An 18,709-nucleotide genomic window follows, 5' to 3' on the forward strand; every position below is an offset into this window, starting at 1 on the left:
TATGTTTACCTAATAACCCTACTGTTCATTTAACACAGCTTAAGCATGGAATATTAGCATTCATATTAAAATTAAAAGCTGGGACTTGATCCTTGTGTAGCACACCTTACGGCTGAACTTTATAAAGTTTATTTTTCTAAGTATGTTGATAGGTAGAAGATGAAATGCATTTTATCAGCAGATAATCTATTGTATTATAATTGTGACGTGCCACAGTGTACAAAAATAAATGGGCTGTGAAAGTTAAACATATTCAAACTTGTTGCTGCTAAGCTGCTTAATGCTGAAAATATCTGTGCCATGTGAGAGAGAGCAGAAAGAAATGAAGACTGGTATCCATGAGAAAACACTAGAGGGCCACAACACACTGTACCACCTGCCTCAAGAGCAGATATGCCCCTTCAACTTTTATAACAGTACCAGGTAACTCCACCCTCCAGAAGTATGTAATACATCATGCTACATACAGGCATGCACTAGCACACAATTCGCTGGCCTGGATTCAGAGTTAGCCTTGTAGAAAAAAATTAATGTTCTCATCCCATTCTCTAAACGGCGTGAAAAGACAAGAAAAAAATAGCACTGGAGCCGTAGTGTGTGCTAGCTGATTTTTCCTGCAAGTACGCAGTAGTTAGCTCTCAAAAGAGTCACCCACTATACCTGGTTTATTGCTATTAGCCGCACATAGTGTAACTCTCTGTTTTATAAGCAGTGTAATTTGCCATTAAAAAGCATACATAGCACGCACTCCAAGTCAACACTAAGGGGCCGATGCAAAAATGTTGCGCTGAAAGTGGGCGCTGAGTGTTCAGCGCCCGATTTCCTAACGTGCCCCCAGGCACCTCTCCTGGGGGCGCGATGCAATATTTAAATTAGGGCTCACGCTGTCGAGGAGGCGCTGGGGCGATTGTATGCCCCTAGCACCTCCTTGACAGCATGTGCCCAAGAGAGGTCCGCTGTCGGTGGCTGTCCGCTGGTTAAGAAAATGGACACTGAATTTAACAGCATCCGTTTTCCTAACCAGCGCACATGCACAAGTTAGGAAAATAGACTGATAAATTCAGCGTCCATTCTCCTAACCTGACTACCAGCACCTAAGGAGTGTATAAATCAATATTAAAGTGTCGGGTACTTAATATTAATTTATTCATTCCTTCACTTATTGCCGATTAATCCCTTTCACTGTCACATGTCAGTGAAAGGACCAATCACTTTTCAGAAGACTGCCCTGAAAGGGGATTAGTCCTTTCACTGACATTTGTCGTTGAAAAGGACCAAATGGGCAATAAGTGAAGGAGCGAATAAATTAATATTAAGTGCCCGACACTTTAATATTGATTTATTCACTCCTTACAGTGCGGGCAGTCAGGTTTGGAAAATGGACGCTGAATTTATCAGCACCTGTTTGCCTAACCCGTGGATGTGCCAGGGGTTCAGGAACCGGATGCTTATAAAACTGAGCATCTGCTTCCTGCACCCGACTGCCAGCGCTTTTTTTTTTTTACTTTTTATTTTTTTTATAGAGCTGTTCTTCCAACTTAATATCCCAACGATATTAATTAGGAGGCAGTACAGAAAAGCAGTTTTTCTGTACTAGTTTTAGGAGCACACAGCAATTAACACCTGCTCCGGGCAGGTGTTAATTTCTGATTGCTAAAATGTGCATCCTAGATGCACATATTTTTTTGCATTGGGAGTGAATAGCTAATAGCCTCATTCACGTGCATTTGCATTTGATGAGCGCTATTAGTTTCACTCCGCATTGGATGCACATTGTAGAGGCGCTAATCCCCTTACTGCATAAGGCGATTAGTTAGCGCCTATACAACCCGCGTCCAATTGCAGGTTATACAGTGCGCTCGGCTGAGCACACTGTATTGCATCGGCCCCTAAATTCAGCTGCAAAGTACTGCAGAGTTGGTTGCATCAGTTGCAGAACATTCAAATGTGTAACCATTAGGATAAGACTAAAGCAGACGTGTCAGCTAGATTCTTCAAATAATCAACTTACTTGTTTACTGCCTCCATTATTTATTTATTGTTCCATTATGATTTATGTCTTAGAGTTGTTGTACTTTAGAAAACTTCAAAACCATGTTTCTTTTTAGCAGACCTATCCACACTGCTTTAAACTCTCCTTCGGAGATTATGCCTCTGCAATCCTGGTTTCCGCACATGCCCACCAGTCTCCCATCCTGGGCTATGTTTTCACCTTCTTAGGGAGGAGGAGGGTGGTGACATTGAAGTGCCTGATAGTGACTAAAAGCTAAATCGCTAAATACATTACAGCTCTTTTGCTACTTCTACTATGTACCTTACATTTATCAGTCACATGCATACATGGAGAGATGAATAGGAGCAATTCATCTTCATCTCTGGTTAGCATATTCATGATGGTGGAAGTGGCTAAGCAGGAAAAGCATTAGGGAACTTTAAACATTGTTTTCCACAGGGATAAAATGTAAATCAAAATATAAAGGGGAATCATAATATTAACCATCAAAGGAATTAACAAAATAAAATTATTTTGATAGTATCACTGTTTTAATACAGTTAAAATGATTTGTTATATTTGTCCAATCTATACTTTTAACAAGAATCTAGAAAATGGTCAGTGGCATACCTGTGGAAGACTATATGTTCACAGTCGCCAGCTGGGTTCTCTTAAAAAAAACAAAAAAACCCAACAAACTCCCGAGTGCTAGCCAAGAGACAAGAAGGGTACAACAGTAGCCACTTATAAGCGATTCATGTCAAAATTAAATAGTTTTAAATGTTCCTGTTATTAATTGAATCTCGCCGCTGGAACTGTTCAGGTTATATACGAAGCAAGTCTTAAAACTACCAGAATCAGCTTTGCCTGTTGTTACGAAAGCTTTTTATTTGCAGCAGAATGTCATGATGGAAGAACAAGATCCTCCTTTGGATATTACTAATATACTAGAAATGTCCTCTGAATTTGAGGTTAATCGAAGAAAGCCAATGCTCGTGTCCTTTGCCTTTTTGACTGACCGTAACCATATACTACGTCTTTTCTTTAGATATAAACAAATTCTATTTTATGGAAAACCTATCTGGATTTATCCAGATGTCGTTACAGCGACACACACACGCAGAAAATAAATTCTAACAAATTAAGAGTAAAATTTGTTTTGAAATATCCATGCAAGGCCTGTGTTTTGTACTTAAATGTTAATTACGTTTTTCAGGAGCCTGACCAACTGAGGGCATTTCTGGCTGGGCGAACCCTCACTGTACCCTCAACAGAATCGGAGGCATAAATAGTAGTTGTGGTAGCTATCCTGGCGCGTTTATCATATGTTTATTAATATTATATTTTTTCTGATGAAAATTGCTCCTTACAGCCTCCTAATTAGTATTATTTTCTTATAATTTAAATATTGGTATTACTGATGGATTATATGAATATATGTTTATGTAAATGTAATAATTCTTTAAGTGACATTGAATTTTCTGTATAGGGTTTTTTCCCTGGTGTATTTCAAAAATTTGAAAATAAAGAATTAAAAAAAAAATTAAATAGTTTGATTTAGAATCACTCTAGTTTAAAAGGGGTCCTGTAGCTTATACTTTTTAAAACTTTGCTGAAGCTGTTCGTCCTACTCTTTTCTAAGGGCAACTTTACAAAGTTTTATTTTCTTGGAAAAGCGAGTGAGAGGAAGTTTGTGGGGTGGGCAGAAGGGGAGGGAATAGAGGCAGAATTTCATGCTTGCTTTCATACAGAACACCAAAAGAATTTCCTGTAACACATAGCAGTCAGGTGCAATGCACATGTCCTCACGCTGCCCTAATGTACCTTCAGCCAGCTCTAAAGTGACTCACCAATGGCCCAAATATATAATTCCTTCTGCTGTGACTGCCCGCAATGCCACTTATGATTAATTTTCAGTAATAAACTTCCCTGGTAACCAGAGTGGGTTTTATTGCTTCTAGTGCCTAAAATAGCTCTAAAAGGTTCTGTTTTCAGCTTTGTTTACTTTCTTTTTAAAGAAGTTACCTTATATAGGCCAAAAAATCCCAGATCCCGCAGTACAGTAAGGGCGCTGACACGAGGGCCGGTGGTGATTTCTCCAGCCACTTGTAATCGAATCTTGACTATCTCTAGCGGATTTGTGAAAATCACCTGGGAGCCACCAGCCTAAAAAAAAAAAAGAGAAAAGAAGATAAAATAATTTGTTGTAAATGATGCAGTTAAGAATAAAATCAAGGTCTCTATATGCCACATTTAGGAAAAAAATTGATCTATTTGACTTGAGAGCTCCAAGTAAGTTGGGTATGGAATACACACAACTAAAGAGCCTGCTAAGCCAAGCCCTTTAAATCTGAAGCACAGTTATATATTTTTTTCATCTGTTTCAGATACTTATATCCAAGACGCAAGAAAGCACATTCAGGTCACTGTTGCACTGTAAATACGGTCTGCTCTTAAATGATATCCCTGATCTCATCCAACTCATTCAGACAGGCTTAATTAATAAACTAAATTATCATGTCATATTGCTTAATCATAATTAGTCCTTCAACTCTTAGATTTGCCACTTCCCCCAGTGGAAAAAATGTTATATACACTGGTGGAGGTAAATTATACCACAATCCACTAGGTTCCCATTAAGAGAAAAAAAAAAACAAAACACCTGAACCAAACACCACTCCATTAGTATAACAAGTGTTCCTATTTAACCAGTCGAACACTTGCACTTTGCTTGTAAGAAGACAAAGCAGCAGTACTATCAGCACAGACAACAGGAAACAACCAAATTCACAGTAAAAAATAAATAAATCAAAAAGAAAGAGTAAGTAATAAAGCAAGGAAGTTAACTGGTAAGTAGCTCACCTCCTCACACTCCCCCCATACATACAATTCTTGGTAAAGAACTGTAAAAGGGTTTGGCATGCTTTATTATAGAATGCTAACTAAATAAATGCAGGAGAAAATAAAGAGTTGGTACATTATCAAATTTCTGGTCTTATAAAATTATAACAATGTGGCCTGTGCAACGGCCGAGCATGTCTGTGCAGGAACAGCCAAGACTCAACCGTCTGGACCTAGCAGAGACCGTGCCAGCTGCAGAGGCAAGAGTTAAAAAGACTCCAGAGAGGGTGCCCCAGTCATTGCTCTATAGTGACACCCATTGGCAACACTCAAGAGCGCACACTATCCACGCTTCAAAGAAAACCATGATCTTTGCAACTCTAAACCACAGGACTGTTGCTGCAATGGCTGAGGTACATGGGAGGCAGAGGCGGGAATAATAGTGGGCAGAGGGAATACAGAACAGGGAACACCTACAGGCATCTGCAACCGAAAAAGGCTCAAGTCGCCGTAACCCAAGTCGCAGCAGCTTTCCATTGGGTTATAAGCACAAAAGAGGTGGAGGAAGATTCCAGAGTTCTCCCCCTTCTCCCTTGAAAAAAAATTTTTTTCAGTGTATGCCAATTTCCAGATATCATTTAAAGGGAAAAAAAAATAAGCTGAAGGCTGATGTAGTAAAATGAAACAATATGGGCTGTTAACGTGCGTTAATTACCTTACATTAACAGCCCATATTAATAACATGTAAATCAATTTGGAGGCACAGCTCTCGCATTAACACAACACTTGATGTACCTCCCTGAGATGTAATACAATTTTCAAAATAATGTACAGAAATAAGCGTTAACAAATATAAACAAAATTATGCATAATCAGGTGATAAAAAGGTATCACTAGATATACACAATTTGTTTACATCTGTTAGCCTTTGTTTCTTTGCATTCAAATGAACTAAAAGTGCCAACTGCACTACTTTATTACAGCAATGGATCTGCATTAACATTCACACATTCTAATGCTCATTTTACGGAGCATTCATAGGAAATGAGCTGATTTGCCTGCAGATAGTTAAAAAAAAAATGCACGTTAACCCATGTTATCTGTGCTTCTATTGACGCAACACTTTAACAGTGCTTGTAATACTTGTTGACTCTTGCAAACATCTTCACACTTTAGCACACTGGATAACTAACTGGTTCTGTACAGATACATACCATCTAATTTATTTATTTATGTATTTGATTGATTTGTTTACCTGGCATTTTCTTCCAGCTCCTTTGGGCTTCCAGCTCAATCAGAGACCGTGCTGGGATCTTGCGCAAGGAAGGCTCATTTGCAAATACCCAATGACTTTTCTTCCTATTTCATATCCTCTCTCCAACTTACTTTAGTCCAGTCGTTGCAGCGATTGTCCTCAACCAGGGGCCCATGCACCAGGTCTCCTTCCCAAATTCCTGCAATCATGGGCCCTGAATCCAAGGTGTTGCCATTGTACGATGAAAACCTTCCATCACCCCAAGTCCCAATCAAGGATCTGTGAGCACTACCTCTGCGGCATCCTGGGAATCAAATCCTCAGGGCAGTGCCCAGTCCTGCTACTGTTCCACAGGGCTGGCCCTACACTTACACCATTATCTCTAGGCCTGGGAATATTGCTTCTGTTTCCAATGTAATTTTCTCTATTGCCTCTCACGGTACAGCATATCATGAAGAGCTGTAACTCCTTAATCATCACTGCTTGCATTTATTTAATTTTAGCCCTACTGCCAGATTCAGCCACATTTAAAACTAAGCAGATGTGAGATGCAGCCAATGGCTTTTAAAATAAGTGATTTTTTTTTTTCAGAGACTCAAAAGGTGGTGCACTCTGTTGAAATGAACACTACGGTATGTGCATTGGCAACTGTACTGTATAATCTTTTTCACAGACTAAAACCACAAATATGGAAAGAAAAAAACTTGAAAAGAATCCAACTGTACAAAAATCTATGAACTACTATATAACGTCATTCAGGCAGATTCAAGCATCACTGATTACTACAGTCATACAACATTTACAATACTGCAAGAAGCAGTCACTACTAATTTACAAGAAGTTTTCTTAAAAGAAAAATTTCTCTGCATCAGGTAGTGATTTAAGGCATTTTTATTTAAGGTAGAACACTCCTTACAAATAGATGATGGGGCATGCACCCAAATTCACAGATTTGTAGAAATCATGAAAGGGGTTGAGATGTGAATATTTCTGCTATGACCTCTAGAACTGGACTGAGGTTACCAACTCATTTTATGTAGGCCACTTTTTAAAGTCCTTGCTGATGGAACTGGATTTGATCTGGTAATCTGGTAATGCTCTGATCAGTCCCTTGCACCATTCAGTCCCCACTATGGGGAGGCAATGGGAGTATCACTACCCAAACAGGGAAATGTTAAATTCAGGAATAGCTGAGCTCTAGGAAGCTGCCATGGTAATCTCTCTCTCATTCTCCAAGATTGACTTATCACCAACACACTTGCCAAAAAAGAATCAAATGGGATCCAGTTTTATGGAGATGAATTGATCTTCTTACCAAATATGGTTCTTCATCCAGAGCAATGACCACTTTAATGCAAGTTTTCACTTTGCCCTCCCACTCCTGGCTGCCCGATCCCAGATGACAACAGGCACACACAATGGGCCTAACAGTGAGCTCTGAACCAGTGTTTTACACTTCTGTTATTTCTTCTTTCCTGTGCAGCCCTGATGCTCACTTTAAATGCACAGCACATCTGCAAAGAAGGAAGCACCAGCATTTCAATCGCTGACCTAGGCTGTCCTGTCCATGGGGGCCCCCTTCCTGCATTCTCCTCTCATACTGTCCAGGGCTATTGATGCTGTTGTGAAATGCACTACGGAGCTGCTGGCAGCTCCATCCCTGCATTGGCTCCGATGCAGCTGCCCTTCCTATCCCCACTAGAAATGGAAAGGAATTGTTGAGAATCTACATAAAGATATTAAAACTAAAAATAACTTTCTTAGTTTACAGTGTCTATCTAATCTCTGTTGTGTGTGACATTCTGCCCCATTGTTTTGGCACTTCTTCCCAATAATTGTTTGTTTTATGAAGCAAGCACTGCACAATAGTTTTAGTCTCTCTTACATTTTCTATGGAACTAAAACAATAGATAGGATGTAGTGGTTAAATACATTAACATGCTTTCCTGCTACAAAAAAAAGTCACTACTGCTTCACCTTCCACGAATTACTTTCATACAGGTTCATTTGTAACAGTCCTTTTCAGACACACCCAGAACCGAGACAGTGAATGAAAGGAAAGCAGAGGCATTTTATTCAAACCTTTGTGACATTCTTGGTGGGGGTGGGGACTAGGATCTTCTTTTTGAGGGACACTAGGGCCTAATTTATTAAAGGGGGCACGGGAAGCAGAGTAAATCAGACCTTAAAGGGAGAGATGAGCTATAATATAGGGCACAGAGTTCAAATTTCAAGGGGCATGTTTTAGCAGGCCTATTAAAATCACTATGATTTAATGGAAGTTTTGGGCTCTCTCTCTAAAATGGAAAATTACAGAATATTTCCATTTCAGATGCTGGGCTGTATTTCTCGCCTATATAATGACAAGTTTAAGATTATGCCTTCCCTCTGATGGCACTTTTTCTTCCAAATCTAGCACCCATAACATTTTTTTGTACTATGAATTTGGGCAAACCATCACTAGGTGACATGAATTCTTATCAAAGAATAAAGAAATAGTTAAAACTTGGTTCTTATGTGGAGAGAAGAGTGTGCATTTTCCCCACTGGGAGAGGTCAATTTTCATTATGGCATGGTAAGGTTTTAATGCAGAAAATGAACGTTATTTACCATACATCTCATTTTCTTCAATGGAGGTTATTCATTAATAACATGCAGTTTCTGCATTAAAATGTTACCATATCTTAAGAGAATAAATCTCAAAATGAAAGGAGGAGCCTGCGTTTTCCAAAAAAGAGTTGGCTAATGTGGCATTACTACTGTAACCCAAACCCAATGTTACTAGCTGACATGGCACTAAAGCAGTGGAAATTTTTAATGTTCTGTTCTGCTTGATCTCAGCATGCTCCAGCATTAGTTGGGTCACTCCTTGGAGAGAACTGGAATAAGCAACATCTCTAGCATGCGGCTCCAGAAGATCCGGCTTCCTGTTGAGCTCTTGTAAGCTCCAGGGAGGAAATGTTAATTTTTTTTTTTTTACTAGAACTTCTCTTGCTGAGGCAATTGCTAGCTCCACTAATAGTTACGTCTAAGAAATCTAGCTCCACTAATAGTTACGTCTAAGAAATCTGCTTCAGATATTAACATCTATTGTTGTGCTGGCAGTTCTGGAACTGTATTGAATGCAACAAACTACCTCTTACCTGAAACCTGGACTTTCTGTGTTGTTTGTGTGCAAGAAAATAAACGGGACGGTTCAGAATCCATTTGGTGAATTCTCTTGTGTTATTTGGAATTGCATGGGAGCACAGAGGATGGAGGAATCATGATGGAAGGTACACCTAAAGCCTACCCCTTGGAGTTTCTAGCTGATTTTTGAGAGACAATGTGGTAGCGGGCTACACCACCACATGTGGAAGTCTTTCAGAGCACCACTTTCTCTCCAGCTGTTGAAAGAGCCGTGTCTGAGCATCCTGTACCAAACACCAGTTAAGATGAACTTTCTCCTGAGGATCTTGTTTTGGGTTTCCATGCAGTTGATAGCAACAGCGTATCTGAGGGTTAGTTAAGGATTTGTTGCCATTGCCCCTCATCTAGATTTATCCATTAATGTGTCTATGTGTGGGAAGGTTTGAGGCTGGGGGAGGGGAGCTTGTCATTGGAGCATAGTGAAGACCCATATTTTAACTCACATTAATAGAATATCTTTATTAGGAAAGAAACGTCTCAAAATAACATCTTCATCCACTTCCAAAGTCCATGAAACTAACAGGATAGTCCAGGATACCACCCAAACCTCCTGCTCTAGGAAATAAGTGAGATCCAGTTTAACCAGTGAAAGCTGACCCTGCAGCTCATCTGTGTGGTTAAATTAAGATAAATAATAAACCTTTGTAACAGATGGCACAGCTTCCTGAGGTATTTTAAATGCTTCATGTAGATATTTCCTAGACATTGTTAATGGACAAACAGTATACATATGCAGAAACGGAACAGTTTATTTACAAGTTCAGACTAGTTCAGAAGTGTAAAAACAGTGGATTTGATATTTCATCAATTTATATCTAAAGTATTTCTTCAGAAGCCTGGCCAAGCCATCAAAACTGGAGCTTGCTTGATTGACATTACAAAAGCAATTAAGTTACAAATCTGTCAAATGTGTTTGAACATTTTGGCTACGCCTGGTGAACACGTCTACTTTGATGGCTACTTGTATCATTTAATGATTTACAGCCCCTTACACTCCTAAACAGCCTGAAAATTGTAACCCAATCACTTCTGATAACTTCTCATCGCCATACATTTTACACAGTTTTCCATTAGATAACTACTACACTCAGTTTCATAATTTTGACCTGTAAAGTTATATACTATAAATGTCAAATCAGAGGGATTTGCAAGGGGGTTTAAAGGAAGAACATTAGTAGAAAAATAAGTTTATTCTTATCTACTGGCTCATGCATAATTTTCAGTTTAAAATACTTAATAGGACAATTGTGCTTTAAAATTTTAATAAAGTACTATTTTAAAGCACATGCCCTTACATGCCAATGATCTGATTTGGCTCTAAAGCAACCTCACTTCATATATATATCCTACAAGCTACTTGACTTCAAATTCAAAGATTTATTTTGAACCATTTGTAAACACCAATGCTTTTTTTTCATTGTCTATATTGGCTTTAAGCTGGTACTAGCGTTTAATCCGATTCCAGGAGACAGCATGTCTCTGGGAGGAAAGGTTTTTTTTTTCCCAAACTTATTTTAATGGGCTGCCAAAAAGTAATGCCACCATAGATGTACACACCCATGCCAATTTCATGACAGCTGTGGTGTGCATGTGTTTTTGAGTATTTAAAACACATGCAAGATCATTATGGGGTAACCAGGATACAGAGTATTATGCAGGGATGCCATAATTAGTGGACATTGTGGCAGCTGAGAGAAATGGTACCAGTGTCATCCATCAGCTCTCCAGTTCAGCTCTAGCATACCAAAACTAAGTGGCCTGCAATGTTGTTTTTGTTATACCTGTATAATGTTTTTTCCTGCTTTTTTTTTTTTTTATCCGTGTACACACTAAAAGGTGAACTTCAAAAACAGAATGTGTGCAAAATTAGGGAATGTACAAAAATGTTGCGCCAGTGCGTGCCGAGCGGATTGTAAAAGCTGGCCGGACACGTGCGTACTTGCCACTGCACGCACAAATGAAAAGTTAAAAACAAAGGGGTGGGGTGCGGATGTGGATTTAAACTTGAAATTTGTACATAAATACTTATGCTCTCTGGTGTGTGCCGGGGTCCCCTGTCGCGTAACTTTACTTCTGCTATGGATGGTGTGTAAGTAGTAAAACAAAAAAATATAGGCAGATCATCAGCAGGGTTTTAAAGGGAAGGGCTAACAGGGGGGAGGGGAGGCTATTAAACTAGGGGGGTTTGGAAGTCCTATCCCTTAACTGGGCAAACTGGGAACGAACTGGGAAAATGGCCCGTGGCATTGGTGCATCCGGCCTTTAAAAGTCCCTCACTTATGCAGTAGACGCAGCATTTGCAAGCCCAGGCGCACATCCACTTAAAATTGCACAGTCAGACTATTTTATAACCTGCAGGCATATATACATATATGTTATAAAATGGCTGCATTCCTGGACGCTAGGACGACGAACATGCACACATACGCCCGCGCACCGCTATGAAAGTTACCATCTAAGTTTATGTATATAAATATGCAAAGCGCCTTAAACTATACAGAAAGTGTGGTTTAGAAATTTTAATAAATAAATACTGTAAGGAAACAGTAGCAGAGAGAGATTTTCTAGAAGCAGGGCCGATGCAAGGGTAATTAAGCACCCTAGGCGAACCTTCTGACTTGTGCCCACCCTCCCCCCCGTCGCGCCGCCCCCTACCGGCTCGAATCAAACTAGAGAAGAGACAGCCGCTGCCGCAGTGGCGGTAGTAGCAGCTCAGCAGCTGCTGGCAGGATATTTCACCGACGAACGAACCGTCCGTCCTCACCTAACCCAACTACTGGCTCGAGTTAAACTAGTTTAACTCTAGCTGGTAGGAGGAGGCGTGACGACAGATGGGTCACTTGTCGGTCGTTGGTGAAATATCCTGCCAGCAGCTGCTGAGCTGCTACTTCCGCCACTGCGGCAGCGGCTGTCTCTTCTTTCTTGCTTATGTGGCTGCTGCCCCTGGGACGTTGGCGCCCTAGGCCCCCAACTAGTTCATCCAGTGCTTTCGCTGGCCCTTGTCTAGTAGGCATGGTTATTGAAAGCTATTCCTCACTTGAAGCATTTTTGATGATGAAATGAGTCAAATTAAACTAAATAAAGAAAATGTTTGAGAAATGGATTAGTAGAAATCAAGTAACTGGCTGGCTGGTGACTATACTGGGCGCACAGTTTTGTCTAAAAGCCCCCTCCCACACACACACACACACACACACTGTAGGCAATAACTTTCCCACTATTTATTTATTTTTATTTTTAATTTTTATATACCGAGGTTCTTGTATGAAATACAAATCACTCCGGTTTACATAAAACAGTGAAACGCCCAAAACGGGGGTAGGGGCTTTACATAGAACAATAGAACATAGAACAATAGAACGTATGTTCTATGTTCTATAGAACATAGAACATAGAAAAATAGCCACTGATAGTGGCTATTGTTCTATGTTCTATGTTCTATTGTTCTATGTAAAGCCCCTACGCTTTACATAGAACAATAGAACATAGAGCAATATGATAGAACTTTCCCACTATAATATGATAGAACTACATATTATGTATGTAGTTACTACATACAATATGATAGAACTACAATATGTAGTTCTATCATATTGTATGTAGTAACTACATACATAATATGTAGTTCTATCATATTATAGTGGGAAAGTTCTATCATATTGCTCTATGTTCTATTGTTCTATGTAAAGCGTAGGGGCTTTACATAGAACAATAGAACATAGAACATAGAACAATAGCCACTATCAGTGGCTAAATGTGTCAAATGGGGTTTCTGATGTTTTAAGAGTTAAGTTACTATGAGACCAATGTAATAAGCAGCGCTAAAGCTGCTGCAGGCTTTGCACGTACTTGCACAGGATTTTTGCATGCGTTTTTCCCACGCTAGCCTTATGCAGGTATGTACTAAAGCATTCAATGGTGGGAAAAACACACACATAAAAACCCACTTTAAAACACGCAGCTAGTTTAGCTTGAGTGCATGCAAAAGAGGCAATTAACTATTCACGGGCTATGCAGGGAGGCGTGCAATTGTTAGTGCGGGTTTTTGAACTCACATTTTTTAGCACCTGGGTCAGGGCAAGACAAGTTAAAGTGCTTGTCTGGAGACCGGTTTATTCTGGGTTAATCATGGATTACCTTCACTTTTTCTGGATGTTTGTAACATTTGTAACATTTTTGTAGGTCAGCTGCAGAAATCTCTGCTGCATTCCAGCACCTGTTGGCATCAGCTGATACAGCTGTCAGAGACGGAATATGAAGGGGTTAGACACCGTCCTACCCACCTTCGGTCCCCACTCCCGGACCACAAACTTCTTCACTGTTTTATAAAAAGGGAAGTCTTTCGCCTCAAGAATCACTTGTGGGTTTCAGTGTGGGTTTCTGCATGGTTTCTCACATAGGGCCATGGGCACACATGTTCACGCGGGTTTCAGTTTTCCACGGATTTTCTGCATGCATCTCATTTGCATGCAGGCCCTTTATTACATCCTGTGGGAGTGCCTGTTTTGTTGCGCGCACTAAAAAAATATGCGCTGACAACTAGCGCCGATTTCACAGCGGGTCTTATTACATCGGCCTCTACCTGTTGTACACAGGGTCAGAAATGCCCTCCTTCCTACCAAGCCTCCTGTTCGGAAGAGCTGTCCCAGAACCCACTTGACCCGTCTCGTTGGGATTAAGAAAGAAGGTAGGGTTTAAATAAAATCAGATGGAATCAAAGTAAATGATATTTCAAAATGCTTATCTTTATTTACAACAGTAAGCTGGCAACATTTACATTTATAAAACAAGATATATTAAAATACAAAGAAGCAATTAAAATTAATAAGAACATTTTTTCCTTTATAGATCTTTAGAAATTTACTCAGAACTGGTTCTGTAACCTGAGAAATTATACTATCAGATAAGCATGAGTTTACTTTTTTTTTTTGGTCTGAGTTACAGTAAAATTGAGCAGATTGTAAGAATTTGATTCTTTTTAACTTTTCTTTAATGATGTCGCCAACTTCATCAGGTGTAATGGTAGGTGAGTATTGTAGTATTTGTCTGTCCTTTTCTTGTACGTTTGAGGTCTGTCTGTTCTCCTCTCTCTTTCTCTCAAGCAGGCTGATACTGTAAAGTGCGCTCCGCTGAGCGCACTGTTTTACCAGCAGTTGGACACAAGTTTGACGCGCGTCCACTACCCCCGTATACAGTAAGGGGTTTAGCGTGTCCAAAACGTGTGTCCACCCCCCCCTCCCAAGCTAACAGCGCAACGTTGATGAGGTTATTAGTAATTTGCCCAGGTTACTGAAAAAAAACTGTGCGGCTGATCCGCACATTTTATCCTCGTAAGTAAATTTATGAGCAGTCCAAAAAAGTGTACAGATAAACAGAAAATACTGCTTTTCGGTACATCCTCCAACTTAAAATCGTAGCGATATTAAGTTGGAGGAACAAAAGGGTAAAAAAAAAAGATTACAAAAAAAATTACAAACAAGAAAAGTGCCAGCGGGTCAGTCAGGAAAATGGATGCTCAATTTTACCAGCGTCCATTTTCCTAACCTGTGGCTGTGCACCGGTAAGGAAAACGGATGCTCGTAAAATTGAGCATCTGCTTTCCTAACCTGCGGACCGCCGACCTCTCCTGGGCGCCCACTGTTAAGGAGGCGCTAGGAGCACGCTATTGCCCCTAGCACCTTTTAAGCGCAACCTCTCATTTACATACAGTATCGTGTGCCTAGGAGCACGTTGGAAAGCGGGCACTCAACACCGAGCGCCCGTTTCCCATGGATCTTACAGTATCGGCCTGTGTGTAAGTGAGTTGTCCTCTCTTCTGTCCTTTACTCTGTTTCATCTATATTTCTATATAGCTATAGTTTTCTTTATAGTTGTATTTCAGTTTTGTAAAAGTAGCTTGTGAAGGAGAGTATGTTAGATCCTCCTTGAAAGCCCGGGGGCCAGGCATTTAGCCTGGGCCATCTTAAGCCACAAACTGCAAAGGAGTTCTTCTCCGAGGGTGTTCTCCTTAGAAGGGGATAAGAAGCTAGGACCAGGGAAAACAGGGGGTCCCAGGGAAGAGAAGGAAGCCTAGGGAAGGTTAATACTGCTGAACTGTGAGTTATATTGCTGTCTATTTTTAAATAATGTTTCTCATTCACACACATTCATTCATACAAATGTGCTTTCTAAGGTCCTTCAGTTTTTTTTGTGAGCGTCTTCACCATTTTTCTACCTCTGAGGCTGAGCCTGACTGCAGCATTTCTGACAAGTACTGAAACAAATGTCTCTTAGTGTGATTCTAAACTTTCACAAATTTGTCTGTATAGTGATATTCTTGCTTTAATGATGTCGCTAGGAAAAGTAGTGCCTATGAAGTACTTTAAAGTTCTACTTATGGTTTTCTGTACTCACCGGTACCCCCCTGCTACAAGTGGTATCAAGATGTTTGGTGTCATTAGAATTAGTTGAAATGCTCTCCCAAACCCCAGGGAAGCCAGTGACAGCATTCCTCTGGTGTTCTGCTGGCTGTCTCACCCTGTTGTTTTCCTACTGAGCCATGCTTCAAAGTAAAGAAACCCGGACTGGATTACCTGCTTCTGTCCAGAAGCGATTCATGTTGAACAATTTCTTGTACTTTTAACATTTTTTTGCCCTTAAAAATGTTTCTTAGGTCTCCTAAAAGTGGTCAATGCTTTCCCAGCTGATTTTAGACACTATTTTGCCATAATTTATGTTCAAAAATCCAGCGATCTTAGCTGGTGCTGAATATACTTTCCTCTTTTCAAATGTGGTGGGGCCAATGTAGAGACATCACTATCACTATTCTATTCACCTTTGCTTAATTTTACATATTTTTATGTATTTTGTGGTTTTTATTCACCTTATATTGGCGCTGGAATCGCTGATGATTTTGTCCTCTATGCGCTTTTAAAACCCTATCTGGGGTGTGGTCAGGCCTCCCTGACATTTAGTCAGTCATCCTTTTATTTTATTTTCACCATTTGTATACTGATTTTTATTCCCTCTATTGGGCTCCGCAGCACATATATGACCTCTTAGTGACATCTGCAGAAATGTGGCTTGAACTTGCAAATAGTGTCAGGGAGTTTTCCACTGCCCCTGGACGTCTACAGCAGCTTCTTCCATTGTAACCGCAGTGGTGAAAACATTCATGCAGCCACCGTGGCTGGGAAAAGGTGGCAGCAGTAACATTTCACACTGCTCAATTGTTCCTCTTCTCCCTTCAGCATTGGATCGTGGCAAAAAAAAAAAAAAAAAAAAAGCATCTCCATAGTTGCCCATTAGAGAGCTTAGGGAGGGCTGTGGGACTGATCACAGTCCCGCAGCTAATCTCTCCCCCCCCGCCCCCCACAAGCCCCACCAGTATGATGCTGCTTGCCTCTGCAGCCTAATGCTGCTTTAAAATGTTGCCTCCTCTCTCTCTCTCTGCAATAGGCCCTTAGTGCCATGGGGCCTCCTGAAGCAGCATGATGCTGTTGTCTTTCACCTGTCATCAGCCTAGCCCCTACAAAGTCTTATGACTCAGAAGGAAAAGGAAAAGAAAAGAAAATTAACAGCAGCTCTGCACTTTCAAGACAGTCTGCAACAGCACTACCCTGCCAGTCATATGCGCCAGCTAGGGGCAAGGGTGATTTTAGTTTTTTTCCCCATTTTGCCTTCTGTGTTACATATGGGTTGAGAAGTGAGTGTTTTATAGAGAGAAAGATGAATTTTGGAATCAAGATAATCATGATCCCAAAAGACTGAGCCCCCATTTTCAAAGAGTGGATCTTTTTTCAATTATTTTTCTTTTGTTTTAAAATGGATGACAATGAGATATTATTACTTACCCTGATAATTTTCTTTTCTCTAGTGAAGATAGATTAATCCACTACCAATGGGTTATGCACTTCTACCTAGACAGAGGAGGAGCAAAGCTGACATCACAGTATATATACCCCCGCACTGACATCAGCCTGTCAGTATTCTCTGAAAAGGCCAACTGTGGACAAACTAACAACACTTGATTATAACTTTTAACAGACAATTACTCAAGTACTCAGTCAACAGGAAACACTGAGCTCAGACAAAGAGGATATCATCATTAATCTAGGGACTAAAACTGACACTTACCAGTTATCCCCGGATATGCAGCCACTCAGGGCCACCATAGAACCACAAACCGGCAGTCAAGGGCGAAAAGGAAATTATCAGGTAAGTAGTAATTTCTCATTTCTCAGCATTCAGACAAATTAATCCACGATCAGTGGGATGTACCAAAGCTACTCCTGAACAGGGCAAGAGGATGCCCAAAGTCCAACCAATACCACACGCACAGAGGCTGCATCCACCCGGGCCTGCACATCCAGGTAGTAATACCTGAAAAAGTGTGCAAGGAGGAGCATGTCGCAGCTTGGCAAATCTCGACGGGAGAAAACAATCAAAGCTCCGCCCATGACACTGCCTCTAGTGGAATGAGCCCTAACCTGTTTAGGCAATGGCTACCCAGCATCCACCTACACGGCCATGATAACCTCCTTAACCCAACGAGCCAATGTAGCTTGCTATGCTGATTCACTGTTTACCTCCACCATGGAGAGCAAACAGGCGTCAGTTTTCCTGAGAGGTTTCAACAACCTCCAATACCGCATTAGATGTCTCAACCTCTAAGGTCCGCAACAGACAATATTCATCCACATATCTCTCCATATCTAGCATTGGCAGGAAAATTAAATGGTTCAAATGAAAATCCGAGGCCATTTTTAGCAAAATAGGATGGAACCCCAAGAAGCTGGACCACCCCTCTAGTCACCCTCAGGAACGGTTCCTGGCAAGAAACAGCCCGCAAATTGGACCTGAAATGTGAACAATTCACCACGAGAAACACAGTCTTCAAAATTTTAACCTCAAGGAGAGGCTACGCAGTGGTCAAAAAGTGGAAATTTGCCAAAATTCTAGAAACAGATTAAGGCTCTATGAGGGCACCGGCAACCGCAAGGGAGGACAAAGAAGCCTCACCCCCTACAAAACTGGGCCACATCCGGATGGGCCAACCAGGATCTGCCATTCACCTGACCCCTGAAAACAGGCAAGAGCTATCACCTGCACCTTCAAGAACATAAGGGCCAACCCCTTAAGTGCCCCATCCTGTGAGAATTCCAAAATGAGCGGGATCTTAACCGAACGAGGAGCACGCCTCGTTCCTCACACCATACCTCAAATGCTCTCCAAGCCTGAACGTAATCTAAAGGGGGGAGAACTTTTGTGCTCGAAGCAAAGTGGAAATCACAGCAGTGGAGATTCCCCACTTCAGCAACCGAGCCCTTTCAAGGACCACACTGAAGGACAAAATCAAGACAGACCTATATGAAGAATAGATCCCTGTTGTAGCAGGTTCCTGTGGACTGGAAGAGTCCACCAGGAGCCTCCAAAAACCTGCATACCACAGC

General features: G+C 40.8%; 1 protein-coding gene across 1 annotated transcript in view; it reads right to left on the minus strand.

Annotated features, from left to right (window-relative positions):
* The window catches only part of SLC25A13 (solute carrier family 25 member 13), a 535,434-nt gene that overhangs the window by 69,056 nt on the left and 447,669 nt on the right, over positions 1–18,709 (minus strand). Inside the window, exon 14 of the mRNA XM_029588928.1 lies at positions 4,019–4,159. Within this exon, the coding sequence (XP_029444788.1) occupies positions 4,019–4,159 (141 nt within the window). The remainder of the gene's footprint in view (positions 1–4,018; positions 4,160–18,709) is intronic.

This window comes from Rhinatrema bivittatum, chromosome 2 (assembly GCF_901001135.1).
Source record: "Rhinatrema bivittatum chromosome 2, aRhiBiv1.1, whole genome shotgun sequence".
NCBI lineage: Eukaryota > Metazoa > Chordata > Amphibia > Gymnophiona > Rhinatrematidae > Rhinatrema > Rhinatrema bivittatum.